The following is a 24,683-nucleotide window of genomic DNA, read 5'->3' on the forward strand; positions in this document are numbered from 1 at the left end:
CTCTGTAACCACAAAAGCTAGAAATTTACATTTTAAAAGAATGAAGGATGAGATTCCCCTGGAATCACTTGACTCTAGGAGCTGAGGCTTTAAAGAAAATATCAACTATCATGACAGTTGGCCACACAAATCATGCTAGCATTTTTTAAACTTCCAAACTATAGCTCTGTCGAGGACAGAAATTCCATTTTGTGACGGATTATGAAATTTAGCTTCAAACAAAACCCAAACATTTTGGAATTCTCCAATTTTTTTTTAAAAAATATTTCTTTTGACAAAATGGAAACACTAAGCTTTAATTTTGACTTTTTAAATTTATACTATAAAATTACAAAATTCAAAATGAAAAGTAGTTTCAAAATGAAAAATTGAAATGTTTTATTCCAAAAATGTTGAAACAGGATCCTTTGATATTGGTGGAAGTTTTTATTTTCCATTTTTTTTCAACAGAACTGCATTTTCTCAGGGAATATAGTTCCATCCAAGTTTTTCCAACCAGCTCTATTCCCAACCAGTCAAACAGTTAGGTGTCATTATCACCGACATAAATTTGAGCACCGCTCGCTATATGGGAGAGGTGGTGGAGTGGAGCTGGTACACAAAGAGTAGAATCTTGTTAAGTCAGAAGGTGGGACCATGAAGTTTTTTGCAATCTGCACCTTATTACATAAACTCCCTTACTTCTGTAGCTGCTTCACAGACTCCAGATTTGGGACAAGTCTTGAAGGCTCATGTCCAATGACTAACAAAGTGTCACTTTAAAAAAAGGCATAAGTGTTGAGGGTATTACAGCATGTAAATGCTGGAGAGTATTTATGTCAACAATAAAACGCACTAGATTATGAGCGTTATGGGGAGGGATTAGGTCATTTTGTTTGTACGTAATATACCTTGCATAATTTTGTTTCTATAGGAATAAATCATCACAGTAATTATATTGTCTAATATCTTCACACCTATGATGTGTTGTAAAGCACAACTGAATTCTGAAAGATACATTCCTTCAGATATCTTAGATATGGTGATGTCAGACTAAACCAAGCTAGCAGTATGCAAGAATAATTTAATCTCAAATTTCAGGGAATATACTGATCGTCTAAAGGGCTGCTGGCTCTAGCAGGCTACTAGACATGATTAACAAAAAGTCTGAACCAATATTTGTCCAGGTAATATATGGCCCATATTACTGTAGTACCTGCTACTAAATAAACTAGAGGTAAATCCTTTATATTTTTTACCAAACTAGCCTGTATTAATTTGCTGAGAGCTTTTTTTTTTTTTTTAAGTAATGGTGGTGAAAACACAAGATTACTTTCTGTAAATTCTCAAAATTCTAGGTTTAGTAATGCTATTATGATCATAACTGGCCCAATCAAACTACCTTTGGGAATGCTGTTTTTATAATATAGATTAATCATGTCTAGGGAATACATTCTTGTCTATTGCCCTGATTAGTTTTTGTTTGCCATCAACTACTAAACTGAAGTCAGCGTTAGTCTAAAATCCCCATCTTTAATGCCCAGATAGCAAGAACAAGATTACACGTATGAGCATTTATTCCAGCCTTAAATTAAGCCAACTGGTACAACTCAGTCAGGCAGATATGTGAGTGCTTATGAGAGTGTCACGCTGCATTTGGCCTAGAAGCATGTTGTGATGGGAGTCCAGAGGGAGCCCCCAGCCTTAGAAGAGGGAGAAACACAAGGTTAAGGAGCTGAGAAGGCTTGGAATTACCCAGGACTTAAATGACTGAGTGAAATCTTGGCCCCATTAAAGTTAAAGGTAAAATTCCAACTGACTTCAGTGCGGCCAAGATTTCATCCTATGTATTTTCATATTCTAATCAAATAGATAACAAGTTTGAACATTTTAAAAAACAGGCTCATTAACAGTAGTTAGTTTCTTTTTAAAAGTATGCCTCTGGTGTAGGCCAGATGCCAACACATGATTGAGTCTATACAAGTGGGAAGGAGCATTATTAAATATTACTTTCTCCCCAAGACTGCCATTTTCCTATCCCTGCCTCTATGTGCATTGTGAGCAGCTGCACTGCAGCACATCCAAGTGGCTAAAGAACAATCAACAGGCTTCACTGTTCTGATTCTGTCACCAGGATTGTGAGTTCACAGAACATCTTTCTCTCGCAACAGCAGACTACATTGCCCACATCGCACCAGTTAGTTTCCTTTTTTGGATCAATTTATCAACACGAACATGTCATAGATTTGTTTTAAATCAGTAGCAATTCAACCAAAAACAAACAACACAACACACGAGAAAAAAAATCACGAGATTGAATCATTGAATTGATTGAATCATTTTGGAAAGATAAAGCCATCTGCAATGGGATGGTTATGCCTTTGCAGTAAAGGCATATCTCAGTATTAGACTTCAAAGTCTGTACGTACTTTGGGAGACACAAATGAGTATTTCAGAGCCTGCTTCAGAGCTTAGCACTGCAGTTGGTAAGAGATGATGAGTAAAAGTAGAGCTCTTCTGAATTTTTGTAACACCTCATTTAAAAAGGAATGCCAATGCAGAACAAGATTCTTGATGCTTTGTATTCTTCATGGGGTTTAGTACAAAATAGGATTTTTCCATTTAGCACACAGGTCCCTGGTTTTAGGAATTGAAAGAAAATACCAACGTTTCTGTGTAACTTTCAAACTCCAGGTTAACAAGAACAGATGTATAAGGCAATCATATTTTAGTCTTTAAAAAACAATAAAGTCAGTAGTGACCCTTTTATTTATTGTTTCTTTGATTTATTGGTGCTCCCTGCAGTGGAAATGCCTTTGGCTGCCAAAATCAGAGCAGGCTGCATCTTCAGAGTAAGGGGCATGTACAGAGCAGAGGTTGTGATATTGAGTGGTTTAAGGTGCAGCACCAACAACTTTTGAGCTCAGACATAACTTGTTAAAGGTGCACAAAGTACTGTGCAACAGCAACTTACTCATTTTAGATGCCCAGCCAGGACTTGAATACAAGGAAACGTATCTTTCCTTGTTTAACATAAAGCCAGCTTAATAGTATGATGAGAGAAGGGAAGGAGAGTTCTCATGATTACATATAAGGAGAGATGAATCACAATCAGAATATTTGATCTTTGGGATGAATGCCTGATTCAAAACAGCAAAACTCCCTACTGACTTCCATGGAGTCAAGATTTCACCACTAATATTCAATCCACTTTGTATATTTATAAATTGATTTAAATCCACACTAAAGCATATTTACATGTTAAATATCAATAGAAAGTTCAAGCCAGGGTATTATTTATTAAAGAAAACTGGAAAAGAACCAACAGAATACTGTGCTTTAGGCAAATTTGATTGTTAAAATAGAGATGACATAGAATATTGCAGGTTATGTATATAAAAAATTAGTACTGTGACCTGATGTATTAATTGTAACTGACAACTGTTTTATAATCCTTACTAAATACAAAGTTTGAAAGAGTTAAAGGAAAATAAATATAAAACAGAAACCACAGTCTTTATCAAATGAAAAAGAAAATAACGTGCAGGATAAAGAAAAATGTAACAAGTTGACTCATTAGGTGATTTTAACAGATTATATATTTCCATGAGTGCTAGGTATCTAACATCCTTCGTTCATGCCAAGTTAATTTAATGGCCATGATAATTTCCATAATGAACATCAGTAACAACAGAACTGGATTGCAGTAATGGACTGTATTGATTTTTTTAAAGTGACATATATGTTTTAAAGCTGCTTGATTTACTATCTTCTCTGCTTGTCCCCTGAGAAATTATATGAGGGAGTATACATTGGCTGAATGCGACCTATGCCGTTGTGCTGAATACATGCAATCAGAATCTTTGCCAACTAGTCATATGGCTCCTTCCACCGGGCTTATTCCTGCACCCATGGAAGTCAACGGCAAAATTCCCACTGAATTCAGTGGCGCACAATCACTCCTGTAATCTCCATCTTCAGAGGAAATAAGCATTTTTATCAGACTCTGTAGAAACTGACAAGGTTTTCTGAAAAAATGGTTTAAAGATATTTTCCGCTAGATATTTGTTATGGTCTGATTTCAGCAAAACACTTAAGCATGTGACTAATGTAAAGCATGTAAATTATCCCATTCCTATAAAGTGAAGCATTTAAGCACATGCTCATCCCACTAAAGTAAATATGTTAAGCACATGCTTAACTGCTTTGCTGAATTGGAGTCTCTCTCCGACTCTTAGAAGCTTAAAATTAAAATGTATTTTCTTACCAGTAACCCTCTTTTCTGTCATCATATATCCACACTCTTCTCTGTTATGACAGGGTTATTTTGGGTGCTGAGCTATTAACCCACATAACACAGCATTGTAACATTAGACTGGAAAAGGGGAGAGGGAAATGTAATGCTTTTGCTTTGCAAACATTAGCTACATGTGAAGTAATACATAATGGGGAGGTGTGGGCTTAAGTTTTTATTAGCATGAATTTGGGATAGCTTTTACTAGTCCTGAGTTACTGAAAATGATGCCAAACTCGTGAAACCAATGATATCCTTAAAAACCCCCATCACTGGGTATTCTGTATATACCCTGGGTCCTACCCAACTCCTGTCTAAATGAATGGGAAGATTCCTATTAACCTGAATAGGAACTGGATTGGGCCCTATGAGTCCTACTGTCTCAGAGGAAAAGAAAAACATTTTGGAAACCTCAGTTACCTGAACAACCTTTCTAAAACTGTACCATTATTAGGTCTAAAGTCCAATATCTCTGGATATTCCAGAGCTAGAAACCATAACCTGTTGGAAACTTAGGCATCCCCAGCTTTCCAATGGCATAATTCTTACAATATTAGTTCTCACCTTAAACCATCATTGGTCCAGGGCTGAAAATTGCCTCACCTACATCTCAGATCAGTGTAACTATTTTTCTGAAGAGTAAAGGAAACTTCACCAGGTTGTTTGAAAAAGACATACACGTGGCAGTAACAGCCATATGATACTGTACTTTGCAAAGCCAATTGAAAAATTCTTGCTCTAATATCTTCATTTTGTTTCATTCCTTAAATCCTCTGCTTCCTTCCTTAATCTTCACTGTCTCCATTTCACTTCATCTGTTCCCTTCTGTCCCCAAACTACCCTGTACTCTTAAATCCAGGCTTCTGACTGGAGCAATTCCACATACATATTACATGATAAATGCACCATTCATTTTCTCACCTGCACTCACCCCCCTAACTCATTTCTACTATGACATTCTAATTTTCTGAACTGCTGAGTAGCTTCATGCAGTTCTTTTTTAAAGCCAACCTGCTGGCAAAATGTTTTTTTTTTTTATACACACATATATTAGTAGGCATATTAACCTTTTGGGGGTAAAAACACAGAGTCCTTTTAAACCAGGTGAAATCATTAACAGAAATACTTCACAACTGAAAAATAGAAGTATGAACTAGTTTCCTCTTTTCAGATGCTGTCTTCATCCATTCTGAATGTAGTGAGCATCACTGGAGTGTCTATTCTTTTTCAGGTTTCAGAGTAACAGCCGTGTTAGTCTGTATTCGCAAAAAGAAAAGGAGTACTTGTGGCACCTTAGAGACTAACCAATCATGCTCAAATAAATTGGTTAGTCTCTAAGGTGCCACAAGTACTCCTGTTCTTTTTATTCTTTTTCAATGGACCTCAAGTTTGTCATAGTAAGAACAGCATTTTATTTAGCTGTAATTTTTCAGACAAACCTAAGGTAGGCAACCAGGCCTTCCTGAGCCCATTTCTTATTACTCTCATTTTATGCTATATTGACCATGATGCTGTGCATTTTAGTCATAAGCTATTTTTTCCACTTAAGTAAATTGCAGTATTAGAAGCAAGCAGAAAGACTACACTTATTTACTCAGAAGCGTTTCATATGTGCAGAGATTCATGTCAGATATTTGAATGAGGACACATTTGAACAATGACAGACTTGTGGCTTTCTTTGAATTGACTAACTAGGCTACAGTTTTATTATAACATACCTCAGGGCCAAACCTTCTTCTCTGAAGAACAGCTCTGGTCAGTAGGACTTGATGAGGGAAATCCGTAGATATTGTGGGATGGAATTCTCATGCCCAAGCCATAGAGCTGCTTCAGAGTCACTACTGCAATCTCAGGACGGTGGAGGATTTTGTACCTGCTTTGCCACCGCTTCCCCACCCTACACTGGGGTTTTGGCCAGCAGATACATGTGGCTACTTCCCCCCACCCCCGTCAGGCAGCACAGCCACTCATAACTGCTCAAGTAGATGCACCTAATGAATGCATTTCTCAAGTACCCTCAGCATGGTATCAGGCAAGGGAGCCCAAGTGAACTATCCTCTGAATTTCCCACACATTCAGTCTCCCTCTACCATAACCACTATGCTGGTTCTCTCCTTTTCTCAGAGTTTCATGCATAGATCAGATTTTGGTCATAAATGACCATTTTACCTGCAATAGAATCTTACTAGTGACCGAGATGAAAAGCTCCATATCACAAAACCAATCCTGAGTTATCTAGTCCTGCCTGACAGGAGTTAGGCTAAAATGAATTCCAGATGCAAATCTTTTATTCACATTGGAAATGTACAGATGCAAACTTTCAGAGATTCAATTGCACGCAACAGATTTTGAATGTCAAACGGAAAAAAGTTATTTTCTGTATGATCAAGAGTACCCACTGCTAAGCCATCAGATTGTATTGAGCATGTAATGATATTGTAGCATCCTCATTAAAGCAGCTTTTTGAGACAAATGTTTTGAGTGTTAGAAAGGGGTGTGCAAAGGCAAATAGATTTTCATATAATCCAATAGCGTGCAGGCCTAGAAGCCTGTTCAGTCTGAGCTGTTCAAAAGAAGGGGTGAATTCTACTGGATGGGCAAAACAAAAAGTTAGTGAATACGAAGCACCAAGATCTTTTGTCAACCTAATAGTAGCAATCACCATGCCAACAAGAAAGAAGGTACTCTCTACATTTTTTTATATCATGTAGAAACGTAAGCTCTTTCCTCCCTGTCACTCCAAACACAATATTTTCTAATGAAGAATACATGCTCTTTCAGGGTCCAGAAACAAATGGCAACTGTCTATGGCAAATGAACAGTAAATTACAAATTAGCAAGCAAACTGTTGGTAAGGCCTTAACAGCATCAGTGTATGCAACTGATGTCAGAGCATATCCTTTATTCCGATCTGTGGTGATACTGATGAGGTGGAAATTATATTTCATATGGATTTTACCACAACTCAAGGCCAACTGAAATCAGATGCAAGTCTCATGCTAATGTTACATTTTTAATTCAGTGCTGATTTGTTGTTAATACTCTCAAAACTGGTCCAGATACCTATACATAAAAGTTTTATTTCCTGTATGGAGACAGTTTGCTCAAAAATAAAAAAGTGATCAGTCACAGATTTTACAATACATTCTTAAGAGTTGTATGCTTGGATATATGGTCAAGTTCTTAGCCAAATAGTGGGAACTCAGTGGGGAAAACTCCCCTGTTTTGTTACTAACAAGAAATATCTCATTTTCCTCAGTTACTTTATAATAGGAAACATTTTGCAGAAAGAAAAATCAATCTATTCAAGTTTGGAGAATTCTAAAAGTATATGTGATGGCTGCAATTTTCAAAACATATCCTTTATATCAAAGAGCTGAATTGCTGAAGTTTGCTTTTCTGAAATGCATTTATACTTAGCATGGAGAACATGGCTTTTGTGGATAGGCAGAAGAAGTATGCTTAGTTGTCTAACTGCTGCTAATAGCCTTTTCTGCTCTCCATCCCTCTCTTGGTTTAGAGTAGTCCCACGGTTGTCTGTTCTCAGTGTATCCATACAGTTTCCGCAGTGCCACACGGGTAGCTTCCTCCTCTGCAGCTAACACTGTTTCACCAGGACCTTCAGCTATAAGCTTCTTATCACTGGGAGGGAAAAAAAAAATCAAGTAAGTGTCCTCATGAGAAAACTGTGAACACCACTGTGCACCATTAATATATAATACGAGTCCTCTAACCAGCATTTCATATTTATTGGAAGGAAAACATTTAGATTATGGTGGTCTTTTGGGCAACTGTACATGAGTATATACTTGTTGATGGACACTCAGGTAAGAATTACACCGAATTTCTGAAGTACAACTGTGTTAACTCAGATTTACATTCCATTACCTATTGCCTGAACTATCCAATCTCCGTTAGAACTTTTTAAAAATATACAAGTACATCATTTGTGCATCATCTTGATACCCCTCTCTCTTTTCCTGGTAAACAATCATTTTGAAGTGTCTTGTCTTTACACAGTTCAGCAACAGATTTATTCAAAAACAGTTCAATTAGCAGAGAAACAATCTTCATGGCTACATAAATGAGGCCATGATTTAGCCTTAAATACTCTAAAGTAACCCTTGTACTTGGAGGGTTCTCTTGTCAATCCCACTTCCCTTTTGCATCCTCTGCCCATGCTACTGAAGCATGGAATGGTTTCATTCTTTTTCAAACCTGTTCAACAATAACGTCTGCAAGAACCCTATTAAAATTTGCACCTGCACCCAATGTACTGCATGTGTCGATACTAGATTATAAACTCCTTGAGACGGGGGACTGTCTCTTTATGCATTTGTATGGGAATGAACATGTCAATCCTCAAACATTTATATAAAGTCCATTGCATAAATTGCATCTCTCTTCCAAAATTATTTTTACATGGCAACTTTAACAAGGGCAACTTGTAAAAAACAGACCATTTCCTTCCTCCCTCCCCCCAAAACTGGAATCCGTTTGACTTCAGATGAAAGTTTTACTAACCAGTACAATCCAACAAAGTACAGTGGTAGAACTGTACTGGCTCCTGACTGCCTGGTAAGTCTTGGTTCTGGAGCAGATATATTCCTCTTGGCCAATTCCTCCACTAGCAAACCCATTGGGTTTATAACATCCCAGATCTCAAAAAGGTCTTTTCCAATCAGTTGAGGAATTAAGAAGTCCTGAACAAAAACATTACAATTAACAGAAAGGAAGGGGAGTGAATGCTCTGGTGCTTTATAAGTACTAACTAACTATAGAGTTATGTGGTAGAAAATCCAATACAGAAATGTTGCATTACAAGATATTTTGAATGAAATTCGCGATCCCGTAAACAATGAGACAGAATTGTCTAAATAGGAAGGAAGCTGTTCTCCATTAATAGTTGCTTTTTCCTACAGACATATCTGAATGTCATACAGCAGAAGTAACATGGTTTTAAGTTGTTTCATATTATGTCTCTTAGCTGACATTTCTCTGATACAAAATTAGAAGTAAATGGCATAAACTGGAAGGATAGCAACTGCTAAAATGACTTCCCTCTCACAATATATTTTAATACGAAACCTTTTGATGTTTGATTCCAGGGAGACTCTTAACAAATCTCTGAATTGATCTGACTTTCTATGCATAATGTTAAGAAATTGCAGTGTTTTTCTGGAACAGTTTCATGACTGTACTAACCATCAAATAACTGTTTAAAAAGTTATACTGCAGCCACTGATTCAGCCATAAAATATCTAACAAATCAGGCCAAAAGTAAACAGTGCTACTCAAATAAATAATAGGTTACTATTCCTTGAAAAGTAGAGGTTGACTTAGGTAAAGTGGAATCATAGGACTGGAAGGGACCTCTCTAGGTCATCAAGTTCAGTCCCCTGCACCATGGCAGGACTATGTATTAGCTAGACCATCCCTCACAGGTGTTTGTCTATTCTGCTTTTAAAAATCTTCAATGATGGAGATTCCACACCCTGCGTAGGCAATTTATTCCAGTACTTAACCATCCCGACAGTTAGAAAGATTTTCCCAATGTCCAACCTAAACTGCTGCAATTTAAGCCCACTGCTTCTTTTCCTATCCTCAGAGGTTAAGGAGAACAATTTTTCTCCTTGTAACAACCTTTTATGTACTTGAATACTTATGTCCCCTCTCAGTCTTCTCTTCTCCAGACTAAACAAACAGTTTTTTCAATCTTCCTTCGTAGGTCATGTTTTCTAGACCTTTAATTGTTTTTGTTGTTCTTCTCTGGACTTTCTCCAATTTGTCCACATCTTTCCTGAAATGTGGTGCCCAGAACTGGACACAATACTTCAGTTGAGGGCTTAATCAGCGTGGAGTAGAACAGAAGAATTACTTCTCATGTCTTGCTTACAAAATTCCTGCTAATACATCCTAGAATGCCATTTGCTTTTTTTTTTTTTTTTTTTTGCAAGTGTTAAGCTGTTGACTCATATTTGTCTTCTAATCCACTATGACCCCCAGATCCCTTTCTGCAGTACTCTTTCTTAGGCAGTCATTTCCCGTTTTGTATGTGCGCAACTGATGGTTCCATCCTAAGTGGAATATATCTCCTAGCTCTTGCATATATGCACATCAGTTAGACCTGAATGCGGGAAATAAGTTTGTAGGGGGTCTGGCCTCTGCCAGCAGTCAGGGATAAGATACTATTTATTTATTTTTGGTCTTATAATTTGAGACTGGGATCGCTACAGCCTTAGAGAGGTGCCAAAGAAATAAAAATAATAACTGTAACTGCTAGTACTTACTCTGATAAATATCCCTGTTTTCTGATGCCCACTGCTTTCAAACAATGCTCCTATTACAGCAAAGAAAGTCTTCTGCAGCACACTAGGTGGAACAGGAAACTCTGCACAAAGCGTTAAATCCTGTATGGATAGGTTTCTGGCCACATAAGACACAAGTTCCTGGCTCGTGAGAAAATCAACGAGGGCTCGTATCCCTTCAGAGGGCATCTTTGGATAAGCATCTTCAAAACAGTGAGTGAGGTAAGAGCGTGAAAGAGATACCCCTTGTTCAGAAAGTTTGTGATTATCCTGGAGATTGAGGGCAACCGCTTCTTTGTCTAGCCCAAGTTCTTGGCGTCTGGTCTCCTCACTTTTAATATAACAGGAATTAACAAATGCAGTTTTGAGGAGGTCCAAGGAAAAGGTTTCATGTAGTCGGTGGCTAAAAGCCTGTATCTCTGCATGGTAATCCCAGTTAGGCTTCTCTGAACTACAAACATACAAGAGAGAATTAACTCAAGAGTAGAACTGAACGTCCAGACAGAGTGTCATCTGTTCCACTAAACAGCTTAGATATGAAACCATTTATTAAAAGGAAATGTAAAAATAAACAGAGTATTTCAGACATCTTCAAGTCAGCTTATTGCTAGAGCCCTTCAAATCCGTGGATATCTGCATCCGGACAGTTTTTGTGGATCGTGGATTGGATGCGGATACAAATTTTGTATCCAGGCAAGGGTCAAAATATAGCATCTCAAAGGGAAGGAGTTGTCTGCAGCTTATAGCCTATGAGGCCGCTGTCCCTTAACCTGCCCTTCCTCCTTCTTCTCCTTTTGACAGATGCCATGTAGGGTTGCCAGCACCCCCTCCCACCAGATCACATGCCCCCAAATATTATTATTTGTTGTTTGCATTACTGTACTCCCTAGGAGCCCTAGTCCTGGATTAGGACCCTGTTGTGCGCTAGGCCCTGTACAAACACAGAACAAAAAGACAGTCACTGCCCCAGACAGCTTATAATTTAAGTAAAAGATAAGAAATGATGAATGGATACAGAGAGGGAAATAAAAGGAAACAATGAGACCATATGCCTCAGCAGCATAGGTCAGGGGAGGCCAAACCCCATCTTGAGAGCTACATGCAGCTCTCTTACAGTTATAGTGCATCTCACGGAGCCCCCCACAAGCCCCCATTCTCCACCTACCAGACTGGGGGGAGGGTGGGGACACACAGACTCAGGGCTTCTGCCCCACGGGGGGTGGGGGTGGGGGCAGGGGAAGTGGTGGTCTTAGGGCTTCTGACCTGGGGGGTGCACTTGCCAGGGCTCAGAGCTTCAGCAAGAGCAGGGCTGATGCCCCAAGCCTTGGCAGGCCCCTCCTGTGTGGCTGACGCCCCGAGCCTCTGTAGGCGCGGGGCCCGTCTCTTGAACTTTTGAAGATTGTCATCCACAGCTCAGAGGGTCAGTACATTTGGCCCCCGCTGCCATAGGCCATAGTGTCAGCACACCAGCACTCTAAATAGGGTCAAGTTTTTTGTTGGCATTATGCAAAAGGAGCCAGTGAGGGAGGGTTTTGAAGGAGGAGAATGAGGGCCCCCATGCACCCTGTCTGCACTAAAACTGAGCTGTGGGGCGGGGGGGGAAGGGGGTGCTACTGTAATAGCGACAATAAATAACAATGTGAAGGAGGACTTGTGGCACCCTAGAGACCAACACATTTATTTGAGCATAAGCTTGCGTGAGCTATAGCTAAGCTGTAGCTCACGCAAGCTTATGCTCAAATAAATGTGTTAGTCTCTAGGGTGCCACAAGTCCTCCTTTTCTTTTTGCGAATACAGACTAACACGGCTGCTACTCTGAAAAATACCAGGGTGGGTCTGGGCCAGGCGCTTCCGCGCCCTGTGCTGGGTCCCGCTGGGGCGCGGGGTCTAGCAAGAGGAGAGATGGTGATAACGCTCCAGTACGGGGGGTGGGGTGAAGGGATGCACAGACCCGGGACGGCCTAGCATGGGCCTACCAATGACCTTCCTCCACCTACGCCCGGACTCGGGGTCCAGGAGAGGGGGAGCTGGGGGCAGAAGCGGGAAGGGGCAACCAGCGCAGACGGGGGAAGGAAAAGCGGAGCGACCGGCAAGGAGGCGGGGAAGGAGCGGGGCCCCCAGCACGGGGCGGCAGGGCCGGGAGACCGAACCCGGGACCCGGCTCTTACCGGCGGGTAGCGGGCGCCCGCAGCCGCTGCTGCTCCAGGTAGGCGCGGAGCCAGAACTTTTTGCCCCGGCGCTGCTGTTGCTGGAGGCCGAGGGCGCCCCGCCCGGCGCCGCCGGCAGCGGCCAGGAGGCGGCGAGGCGCCCGCAGTAACAGCCCCCGCAGCAGCCCCGTCGCCATAGCGGCTCGGCGCGGACTGGGAACAGGAGAGAGCTCGCCAGCAGCCCGGCCGCGGGAAACAGCCCTCGGCCCTTCAGTTCCGGGGAGAAACGTTCCGGCCGCGCCTCAGCGCGTGACCCGCCCGAGACAGGGCGGCTCTGGGGACTTCAACTCCCAGCAGGCGCTGCTCCAGCCACAGCCCCCCCGACGCCTACCGGGAGCTGTGGGGCTCTGGGCCCACCTCTCCCCTGCAAGGGCGCCCGGGTCGGCAAGTTGTAAGTTTGACATCGGAAAGATGCGATGCGGCCAGGCCTCCAGGAGGGCCAGGGGCTCGGGTTATGCCGGTCCCTCCCCCGCTTTGCAGGCCCAGACTCCCCAGGCACGGCCCCGGCCCTGGCCGCGTTCCTGCCTTGGTGCCCCACGGTCACTCACAGCCCAGGGAAGAGGAGGGACCCGCCCCTGCCCTGCCTAACAGCTGCCTGGGCTTCGGCCTGGGCATGTGGGCGCTGCTCTGACCCCGGCTTAAGGTTGCCAGCGTTCCAGGATTGTCCTAGAACCTCCAGGCATTACAGCTTATGGCATGTGATGAAACCTCCAAGAATACATCCAACCATAATTGGCAACCCAGGCTCAGGCCAGAAAGCAGCAGTGCTGCCTCCTCCCAGCCCCCAGCAGTCTTGCAGTTGCTGCATTAATGCAAAGAGCGGCACAGCACCCAGCTAACTCTTCTCAGGCGCTCTAAGGCACTCACCCCTGTCCTAGATAAATAGAGTGCACCCAGTGAAGGGCTGCGATCTCATCCCACCCTCTCTCAGCTGATCATACGTATTTTAAGGATAAAGACTGGTGGGGGTGGCCAGGCTGTTTAAATAACTAAAAATAAACGCACACACTAGGCAATTGCTTGTAGCACAGTGTGGGCAAAACCCAAAGGTGAGCATGAGAGTGGGGTGGTGGCAGTGGTGAGCTGGAGCTGGTTTGTGCAAACTGGTGGTTAAATTTTGAACCAGTTTTAGAACCCGTTGTTAAAAATTGTTAAGGCTCCCTGAGCTCCAGGCGGGGGAGGTTCCCCCAACCCCTCCCCCGCCTTTCCCCCTCTCGCAAGGACTCAGTGTGCCGCGCTGCCAGCGCTCTGGACCACTCCTGGGCAGCTCTGCAGCTCCTGCCCGCATGGTAAGGGGGTGGGGCTGCAAGCTCCAGCGTGCTGCACGGCATCCATACACAGTGCCCTGAGCAGCATGGTAAGGGGCCTGGACCGGGGCTGGGAGAAGGGGTTGGGTAAGGGGCAGGGAGCTGATGGAGGGGACAGAGGTTCTGGGGGGGGCAGTCAGGGAACGGGGGGGGTTGGGTAGGCATGGGAGTTCCGGGGGGTCTGTTGGGTAGGGCCGGAGCAACCACTAGGTGGACTAGTGGACTAGGCAGCCGCCTAGGGCGCCAAGTGGGTGGGGGCGCCAAAAAGCAGTGCCCCCCCCAATTTTTTTTAAACAGCGGAGCATAAGGCAGCCGCTGCTCCCCACCTCCTATCTCCAGAGGGACCGCCCACAGCACGGCCAATCCTTCCCCCAGGGGAGCAGCCGGCGGCAGAGCGGGGAAGGGGAGGGTCTAGCACGAGCAGCTGTGCCTTCTTCCCTGCGCCGGGGGCTGAGCCGAGCTCCCCGCCGCTCCCGGGGCTCTCAGTGGCGGCTACTGCTGCCGACACAGAGCTCCGGGGAGCCCAGCTCTGGTGGGCTGGCTGCCTGCGCCGCCACTGAGAGCCCCGGGGGCAGCAGGGAGCCTGGCTCGGCCCCACAGTGCGGGGAAGAAGGCACAGCTGCGCTCTGCTCTTTGAGCGGAGAAGCAGGGTGTTTACTCCATCTGCAAGGTACCTAGCCGGGCCGCAGGGAGCCGCACAGGCCCACGGAGGGCCGGGGGGTGGGCAGGTCCAGTCCCTGTCCTGGGGAATGGTGTATGTGGGAGCAACCCAGGCAACCCCTGCCAGCCAGTGCCACCCCCTCCAACACCCACCGACCATCTACCTTCTCCCCTGTGCGCCCCCCGCCCCAACAACCCACCCTGTCCTGCCACTTTTGCCTCTGGGCAACCTTCACCCGGCAACCCCCACCCCCACCTGCCATCTCCCTCCTGCCCACTCCTCTCTTGTGCAAACCCCTCCCTGCCACCTTCACCCCCCTGGGCACATACACACCCCCACTTGCCAGCTCCTTGCAATAACCCCCTCCTGCCCACTTCTCCCTTGTGCCACTCCCTCCCAGCCACTGCACCCCCTGCAACGAGCCCCGTTTGCCTCTGTGCAATCTCCTCCCTGCCACTACACCCCCATGCCCTCCACCTCTTGGCACATCCCTTAAATCAGAATTTTTTATAGGGAACCAGTTAAGATTTTGGCAGCTCATCACTGTGTGGTAGTGAATATATAACATTCAACACAAAATGGGACACCTGCTTCCAACGAAAAGTTACTGACCGCTAATATTTTGCCTTTAATACAACCCCTACAGATTTTCTTCCTTTGCCTTTTAGAAAATTCTTTGGCTGCCTTTTAAATTTAAATATAATTGATTTAAAATTTAAGAAATAAAAAGAACATGCTGAATCTCAGTAAGTTTCCAAATTGGATGTTATGAATAGCAAATTCAATAAACTTCCGTTTCTACCTATGAGAGAGGTAGAGGAGATATCTATGAGGACACTCAATATCTCTTGTTTTACATAATGAAATGGATAAGTAGTTGAGGGACAGTGATTCTGGAAATGATGCTTGGCTAGAGGAAGTGAATAGGAAGCATATTTAGCATTTTGAAGGAAGAATAAGTTTTTGTCTGAAAATACAGGATTCCTGCACATTTGAATGAAATAGTGTTTAAGAATTCCCAAGATAAGAAAGGTAATGAAAACCTTTTAAAAACTTACATTAAATTCTGCGTTGGTTTGACATATTTATTAAATACACTACATTGGTACCTTATATTTCATAATCTTTAGATCACTCACTGACAGACTTGCTTAAAAATGTCTTTTATAGAAAAACATCTGCAAAATTAAAGCTAAAATATGAAAATACATATTACACACACCTCTGGATAATCTGCTGAATCATGTTAGCAAAGAATGCCTTTCATTCAATCTGTACATGTGAATAACGGGACATATTAATGAACTAAGGTGTTTTTTTTGTTTTTGTTTTTTTTAAGTCTGGCACACAGCTGTAACTAGTTTAGCTAAAGGAAAACTAGGGCAATAATGTTTAACCATAAAATTACTGCATCTAACAAGAGAACAACAATAAAAAAACCTCATACTTGTGTTACATACTTTGTTTACAGATACTTTTCTTTTCCAAATCCATTCTCTTCCTACCACAAGAGAGACAATGATTATTTCTGCAGGTCACTATCCTTACATAGCAGAGAAGCAAATTCCTTTCCAAAATGAGTCTATCAATATTTACATTGAGACATGCAAAGGGACGATACTGTAAGTATGTTAGTACAAACTGATAAAAATAAATATTACTGAGCAACAGAATGTCCCTTTAACACTGTAACTCTACAGCCTTTTTCTGTGGCAGAAGTTCTCAGTGCATGGATTATAAAACAGCATACAATTTAGAGACAAAAGATTTTGAAAATTCTTTCTATTTCCAGCTATTAAATCTTTTGGAGAGCTGTGTCTAGCGCCGAAACCATAGCCAGCTATTGAGTAGCCAGAAAGCTACAGTAATTGAGTACATGATCATTTCTCTTTTAGCACGCTCTTTGTTTTCTTCTTCCAGAAGCTGTAGACGGCGATTAAGTTTGATTATCTAAAAACAGAAAGTCTGCTTTAATGCCTGGTATAAGACTGCTAGATTCTCTAAAGAATATATAAAAAATATGTACAATGCATTATTCTTAAAGATTAGATGGCACAACCTCAGTGTTTAGGAGGTTCATTGACTGAGGACAACATTTTCCAGTTTTTAAGTCCTTTATTAGGGAAATAACTCACATTGATCTTGTAGAAAGCTGGATCCCCCTCCTCTTAACTGTTATATAGTCATGCTATATTTAACTCTTGTCTTCTTTCCTAAATCAGTCAGTCAATCCTTCAAGACCATTATACACCATATTTGTTTTTCTTCTCTGGATTCCTTTGTGTTTGCCAACATCCCTCTGACACTGAGATGCCCAGAATAATAGAGTATTCTAGGTGCGCCAGTGAATAGAGATGACCAATTACCATAGATGTGATGTCTGAGAGATATTCTGCCTTTGCAAATTATAGTGCAATCACATATCTAACCTGTTCTCCCATTTTCAGCTCTAAATCTTTTTCTTTATCTCACCAGGAAGCATATTTTAGATACCTGTCTTCTTAAGGAAGCAGCATCCACAACTGACATGTCATCTGGAGTTCCCTCAAGTGTTGCGTCCAAGTTTGAAAGACCGTACCTATCAGAAGGGGGGAAAAAAAGTTTAGCTGCTCTACATGTTGCGTGAAGAGTAATTGGTACAATATTTGACATTCTCTATAACAAACAGGAATTTTCAGAAAAAAAGGTCTTTTTCAACTTTTAAAAAAGCATCTGATGCTTTAGGGCCCTAATTCATGAAAACACTTAGACCCGGGCTCATGTCCCGTTTACTTTAATGTTTGCATGTGCTTAAGTGCTTGGCTGAATTGGGGCTTTAATGCTTTCCAGGACTAAGTGTTTTTGTAGATGCTCCACAAAACAAAGAGCTTTTGGAAGTAATCTGTATTGTGGTTTGGACCATAAGGTAAATCTCTCAGAATTGCTTGATCTAATATTGAAACCTGCAAAGAGCTTGAGCCAAAACCCCAAAAATATAGTTGAGACATTTAACAGATCTGACAAATCAGATATTGAAATCTGACATGAAGTTTCAACAGATATATATGATATTCAAACTAAATGCTAATTTTGACAAAAAAACAAAAAAAAAACCCCACAACTTGAGAAAGTATTCGCTTAGAACAGGTGTTCTCAAATTTCACTGCACCACAACCCCCTTCTGAGAAAAAAAAAATTGTTACATGACCCCAGGAGGGGGACCGAAGCCTGAGCCTGCCAAAGCCCGACCCCGGGCTGGGAGGTGGGGTGTCAAAACTGAAGCCCAAGGGCTTCAGCCTCAGACAAGGGGCCTTTAACCTAATCCCTGCCACGCAGGGCTGAAGCACTCTGGGGTCCCGACCCAGAGTTTGAGAACCGCTGGCTTAGAAACTTTGCAAGCAAAGAAAAGCCACTATCCCTGAGTTCATAATCCAACAAAGAGCCTTCTAGAGAAGAGTTCAGAAATAAATCATTTTTATATAATTCTGAAGGAGCTGGAAGAGAAGAGAGTATTTTATCCCAGGGAGCTAATAATAATCTCCCCCAAATTGACATCTGTTGAGGCTGGAGCTCTTGATACGCTTAGCTCTCAGGCAGAGACTAGGAAGCTATTAAAGCCCTTGCCAATGAGTTCTGAATCACTGCCACTGAATTTCATAAACCCTTAGGGTACATTTACACTGCACACTTCTTGCAGCAGCGTTTAGAGTACATATACTGCATGCCTTCCCAGCATGAGTATAAGAAAAAAAGGATAGATGATGAGGCACTGTTTACACAAGTAAAGACTAACCTGAACCTTGTGGGTGTGTATCCTTCCAGGCTTTCTACATGCTCAAGCAGTACCATCCCCATCTGCACTGCTATTTTTAGCAGTGTAGCATCCCTCTGTCTCCCCACTGTCGGAGCCTTTCCCTACCGGAGGGAAAGGCTCTGGCAGTGGAAAGACAGCTCCCCACTGCCGCAATCTGCTATACTGGCAGAGCCAGAAATCACTCTCAATTATGAAAGCTATAAATTCCCAAGTCAACCCAGAAGAATGATCTGTATGGATCCACACTTGGAGATCTGTTGAGGGTTATTCTTAATAGACCAATTTTTCTTATTTTAAAATGCTAATGTTTAGATAACAGAAAAAGGAGTTACCACCCCTACTCAGCTTTTAAAAATCTTTATAACTTTTGTATATTCAGGATGTTTACTTTGGGGAGATGGCAGGGGTGGTAAAGAGTGGGAGGTGGAAGGAAGTGAAATTTACATAATATGCAGAAAGAAAGATTTCTCATAGTTTTAGCCATCAAATCATAAATCAGGTTTTTACCCACTTACTCTGAAATGACACACATCTAACAGAAAAATGGATATGGGAAACCCCATGCAAAACAATAAGGCACATTATTGAAAACGTCTACATTTTACTGTTTATACACACTTTAGATATTAGTTGGCTTCACACCACTTTATTTACTTCCCTCAGAGAAAAGCAGAGGTCAGAGGCCCAATGGATGTACTACCACATGTGCTTCTATCATAGATTAAAAGCTTCAATTGACAAATTGAAACTAAATTCTAAAGCTGACAACATATTTTAAGGACCTGAACCTTAATGAGAGCTTTGCTAATGACAGTGATAGGCATACAGTCATGCCCCACAGAACCTCTCTCTATGCAGAAAGGATGTTGATCAAATGTTATGTTCAGCATAGTTGTCCCCAAAACTATTTTGGGATTCAGTAACAAAAACAATTAAGTCATGAAATTTTAAAGCCTAAAATAGTGCACCCTGACTAAAAAGAAATACGTTTACCTGGTGTTTTCATGATGAGGGTTAGAGGAAGTGGCAGCAGCTGACCCACCTCGTAACACAGGCCTACGGCAGGTTATTGCAGATAGGAGGCACAAGACAGAAGCAGGAAACAGCATAAACACAGAGAAAAGATACAACAAAAGAAACAAGGACAAAGAAATGTCAAAATATTTTCCATTATATTGTATGGTATTTCAATACAATATAATATCTAGTTAATATCGTGTTGTAAACTATTTTTGAAATACCCCATATAATATTCTTTTTATTTAATATAGTACTAACAATAAAAGTATGCAGCTATTGTAACAACCTAGTCATTCTTGATGGAAAAGACTGATTTATGGGAATATATGCTGTTGAGATACAAGTCTGTGAATAAGAGCTCTCGAGATAGGCTTTTTAAATGCTAATAATGAAAAACAATCTCAGCTCCTCCTCTTCTCCCCTTCACTTACTGTCTTTCTTCCAATTTCTTTTTTTTAACTCTTTCCTTTCTGTCCTCTTCGGATCCATCTCAGCAGAAATAGAAGAGCCAAGACTTCCCAGGTTGCTACAATTGTGTCTAGTATGCTCATGGCTGCTGAAAAGGTACTAAGGTCTTGATTTCCAGAACTGCTGAGCACCTACAGCACCTCCTAACTTACTGTGGAGTTGCAGGCATTTAGCACTTCTCAAAATGAGGCTGTAACTGACCTCTAGCATCTGTCTGTATGCTGAAACATCTATGATGTGTAATCACTTCTCCAAGGCCTTGGGGGTCTCTTTTTTTCCACTCTTATCTCACTTCAGGCCAGCTGCAGACATCTGCACAACATGCTAGTCCCAAGTATATACTAGGCTCCAGGTAAGACTAAAGAATCCAGGTGTGATGACCTTTAGAGCAGAAGTGTGTGGGCAAGAGGATACACACAGCCCACAGGTCTGGCGCTGAGAAGGCTGAGAGAACTCTCTCTGGGGAAGGAGTAGAGGTGAGCAGCCATGTACACAAAAGAACACACAAAAACCTCACAATTAGTAGTTTCATTTCAAGAAGATGAAGATTGAGGTGCACAAACAGAACAGTGCGGAAACCTTGCACTGTGCTTACTTGCACTAGGCCTGTCTCTGATCAGCAATTCTGGTGCTTAACTTGTATCAGCAACAAACTCACCCATAAAATTAAAAATACAAAAAAAAGTTTCTATAACATACATCTCTACCCCGATATAACACGATCCAACATCACACTAATTCGCATATAACAGTGGTAAAGCATTTCCCCTCCTCCGCCCTCCCTCCCAGGCTTGTGTAAGCCTGGGGGGGAGGGGGGAGAAGCAGAGCAGCGGCACGCTCAGGGGAGGAGGCCGAGCGGAGCTGGGGGGGGGGGGAGAAGGGGGTGTGTGGGGAGGGCCGCAGCAAGTAACCGGGGGGGGGGGGTTCACGCAGAGGAACCGCTCCCCGCCCAGCTCACCTCTGCTCCGCCTCCTCCCCTGAGCGCGCCGCTGCTCCGCTTCTCCCCCCTCCTTCCATCTCTGGCTCCGACCCGCTGCTCTTAGTGGCGTGTTAAGGCGGCCGGGCCGTGGGGTTGGATAAGTGGCAGAGGGTCTCAGGGGGGCAGTCATGGGACAGGGAGCGGGGGAGTTGGATGGATCGAGGGTTCTGAGGGGTCAGTCAGGGGACGGAAAGTAGGTGGGGGTCAGCTAGGAGGCGGGGCCAGGCTGTTCGGGGAGGCACAGCCTTCCCTACCCGGCCCTCCATACCAAGTTCGATATAACACTGTTTCACCTGTAACACGGTAAGTTCTTTGGCTCCCGAGAACACAGTGTTATATCAGGGTAGAGGAGTACTCCGAACACTAGCCAGCAGAATGTGAAATCAGTGCAGAAATAGGGTTGCCAACTTTCTGATTGCCGAAAACCAAACAACCTTGCCCTACCCGCTTCCCCGTGGCCCCATCCCCACTCACTCCATCCCCCCTCCCTCCCTCTGTCGCTCTCCCGCACCCTTGCTCACTCACTCATTTTCACTGGGCTCAGGCAGTGGGTTGGGTGCAGGACAGGTTGAGGGCTCCAGCTGGGGGTGCAGACTTTGGGGTGGGGCTGGGAATGAGGGGTGAAGGATGGGGCTCAGGGCTGGGGAGAGGGATTGGGGTGTGGGGAGGGTTGTGGGGTGCAGGCTCCAGAAGAGGGCGAGGGGTGCAGGCTCTTGGCAGCGCTTACCTCATGCGGCTCCTGGAAGCAGCCGGCATGTCCCTGTGGCCCCTAGATGCAGGGGCGGCCAGGCAGCTCCACGCGCTGCCCTCGCCCACAGGTGCTGCCCCCGCAGCTCCCATTGGCTGTGGTTTTGACCAATGGGAGCCTCGGAGTCAGCGCCTGCAAGCGGGGAAGAGCGCTTGGAACCAGCTGGCTGCCCCAGTGCCTAGGGGCCGCATGGATATGCTGGCCGCTTCTGGGAGCCGTGCAGAGCCAGGGCAGGCAGGCAGGCAGCCTGCCTTAGCCCTGCTGCACCACTGACTGGACTTTTAGAGGCCTGGTCAGCAGTGCTGACGAGAGTCACCAGGGTCCCTTTTCGACTGCGTGTTCTGGTCAAAAACCAGATGCCTGGCAATTCTATGCAGAAAGTTATTTTACAAAAGAAAACAAAAGATACCCCCCCCCATCCCCCCCCACATATAACAAGACAGCATTCTTGCCCAAAAGAATGAGTTCTGTTGTATTTGATAATGATAATTCGCTCCTGTTTTATAGGTGCTAATATTTCCTCTTTAGAACAGAGAGTTTATTTAATAAATTTATAAAACCATAGGAACTGCCATTCCTGATCAGATCAGTTTTCCATCTAGTTCAGGATCTTGTGCTGACAGAGGCCAGAACTAGATACTTCTGAAGAAACTGTAAGAAACCCTATAATGGGCAACTGTGGAACAGATTGCCCAAACAGGAAGTTTCTTTCCACTCCAGGCAGTTAGTGGTTAGTTTACACCCTGAAGCATGAGTTTTGATATCCCTTATTCATTTCTTATCCCACCTAATATAATTTTGGCTGTTCTCATTATCTAAAATTCAAAAATTTTCAAAATCTTTCTCAGTTCTTGGCCTCCATAATAATTTGTGGCAATTTAGTTCTGTAGCATCTGCAAAACCTTGTTATCTAATTGATCTCAAACACACTACCCTTCTAGAGGTAACTACATTTACTAGGAAACCGCTATCTGGGGGCTAGAGACTGGGAGCTAGAAAACCATGAGTTCTAATCCAAACTAATATTCTGATTTAATCTGTGGACAAGTCTCTAAGGCCCAGATGTTTAAAGATATTTAGATGTTGCTCTGTTCAGTACTGCAACACTTAACTGCATTAGAAGCTTAAGTGCCCAAGTCACTTTTGAAAATGACACTTCGGCCTTGTAACGCTGAGGAGAACAATGCCTAAATACCTTTCTAAATCTGGGCCTTAATTCCTCCATCCAGATCAAATTAAATGTAAAGCTGTAAGTGAATTAGGTTCCTGTGCAAACTGGTTGGGTAGAAGAACCAACAGTACTTTGCCCTGCCACATCTTCGCTAATTGCAGATTTCAAAAAGGTAACATTCACTTCAAGTACAGGGTCCTCATATAGCATGCAGCAGCCACTAAAATCAATACAATTAACTTTTAGGTCTCTTTGCACTTTATCTAAAACTAGCAATTACTTAATTTTTGTACAGCTCTGTGAGTACAACAGGCAGTTAGTCTGGTTATTAGCTTTCTACATGGGCTTCCTTAATGACTGGAGTAACTTTTGTCATAAATTATTTAAAACTTTGAATTTCCTCGCTGATATCATTTTGGTCACCACATTAAGTATATTTAATACTAATAAATTATCAAAATTAACCACATCCCTGATGCCATCTGTACATAGCATATTACAATATTCCATTGCAAACACAATGGAACATGGAGGGAACTGTGCTGCAAAGTGTCGCAGCACAATAGGGGAGGCAAAAACGGACAGCAGTGCAGTGGCTGAAATGGTCCATCTGAGCTCATCTTCATTTGTCTGGAGCAGAGTACATTTTGGGGGATCCCATAACAATAATTCAGTAGTGAACTCATGGATGTTGAGGAAAAAAATATAAGACACAGTCTTTCATTCAGACTAAGTATGAATGTCTTGGCTTTCAGTTTGTGTTAGTGTGTGTGTGCGCATGTGCGAGAGAGAGAATGTAGGTTTCAGAGGAACAGCCGTGTTAGTCTGTATTCGCAAAAAGAAAAGGAGTACTTGTGGCACCTTAGAGACTAACTGTAGCTGTAGCTCACGAAAGCTCATGCTCAAATAAATTGGTTAGTCTCTAAGGTGCCACAAGTACTCCTTTTCCTTTTAGAGAGAATGTAGTTATCATTAAAAGTTTTGGTTTGACACCTTTGGAAATCCATGTCCTCTCTTTATATACAAAAAAGTAGCAGAAGTCCCTATGCTGACCCACCAATGCTGATTTACAGGCCTTAAGTCTGATGTGGAAATCTTTGGGGGGAGCGAGGTGAGGAGGGAATGATGCAGGGCCACAGGGGAACTGGAGGTGGGTTGGGTGAGAAGCTCCGCTCTGATTAATTGCTTACAGTACATCAGAGAGGAGCTGTGAACTGACAGACTACAGGCATCAGATTAAAGCTGCTCTCCCCTGGCTCCTTTCAGCACCACCAGGAAAGCCCTTAATGTGCTAATGCCTTGGCAGACACATTAGGGATATGTCTACAATGCAATGTCAGCCCAGGGCTAGTAGAACTTGAGTTAGCAGAACCTGGGTTTGTTAACTTAGGGCTTGAGCATCTACACTCATTTGTAACCCCAGGCTAGGAATTGTTGATTATTGGGTTCTAGCCTGTGGCTCCAGCATCTACACTTCATTATGCAGGCCTGAGTCCCACCACCTGTATCCCAGATTTCCTTGCACCCTCCCAAAATGTGGCCACTCTAGCCCTTTGTTCATGGTGCAGTGATAAAACTTGACTGTCCACCAAACTTGACTGTCCAAAGGACAAAGAAAGTAGGCCTGTGGGATACTTTTGTGGACTCCCAGAACACGAGTCCAATGGGGCTGTAGCTACACTGCAAAGCAATAAGGTTTGAACCCTGGGTCCCAGCTTGACTCAGGCTTCAACCCTCCACCCACATGA

At 43.2% G+C, this 24,683-nt stretch overlaps 2 protein-coding genes across 7 annotated transcripts in view; both read right to left on the minus strand.

Moving 5' to 3' along the window:
• Positions 1 to 7,273: 7,273 nt before the first annotated feature.
• MRPL44 (mitochondrial ribosomal protein L44) lies at positions 7,274 to 12,966 on the minus strand. Its single transcript, XM_048863192.2, has 4 exons — positions 12,750 to 12,966; positions 10,564 to 11,032; positions 8,798 to 8,976; positions 7,274 to 7,915 (listed from the first exon to the last, which is right to left on the minus strand). The coding sequence occupies exons 1-4, from the start codon at positions 12,923 to 12,925 to the stop codon at positions 7,744 to 7,746; spliced, it is 996 nt and encodes a 331-aa protein (XP_048719149.1). The 5' UTR covers positions 12,926 to 12,966; the 3' UTR covers positions 7,274 to 7,743.
• Positions 12,967 to 15,827: 2,861 nt separating this feature from the next.
• Positions 15,828 to 24,683, minus strand: part of MFF (mitochondrial fission factor) — a 33,544-nt gene continuing 24,688 nt past the window's right edge. For 5 of the 6 annotated variants that reach the window (XM_048863196.1, XM_048863193.2, XM_048863194.2 and 2 more), the window contains 3 exons: positions 19,543 to 19,605; positions 17,250 to 17,334; positions 15,828 to 16,706 (listed from right to left, as the gene is read on the minus strand). In XM_048863196.1, the coding sequence (XP_048719153.1) occupies positions 16,575 to 16,706; positions 17,250 to 17,334; positions 19,543 to 19,605 (280 nt within the window). In that variant the 3' untranslated portion in view covers positions 15,828 to 16,574. The remainder of the gene's footprint in view (positions 16,707 to 17,249; positions 17,335 to 19,542; positions 19,606 to 24,683) is intronic. The other variant, XM_048863198.2, reaches the window with a different exon arrangement.

The sequence above is a fragment of the Caretta caretta genome, chromosome 9 (genome assembly GCF_965140235.1).
Source record: "Caretta caretta isolate rCarCar2 chromosome 9, rCarCar1.hap1, whole genome shotgun sequence".
Taxonomy (NCBI): Eukaryota; Metazoa; Chordata; order Testudines; family Cheloniidae; genus Caretta; species Caretta caretta.

Bases quoted from the DNA above. Each gene is read 5' to 3' on its own strand.
- MRPL44 (XM_048863192.2), bottom strand. From the start codon at position 12,925: ATGGCGACGGGGCTGCTGCGGGGGCTGTTACTGCGGGCGCCTCGCCGC. The intron at 11,033-12,749 runs GTAAGAGCCGGG...GTATGTTTGTAG, and splicing joins CGGGCGCCCGCTACCCGCCG to TTCAGAGAAGCCTAACTGGG. The intron at 7,916-8,797 runs GTTAGTAAAACT...TTTCCCTCCCAG, and splicing joins TACTTTGTTGGATTGTACTG to TGATAAGAAGCTTATAGCTG.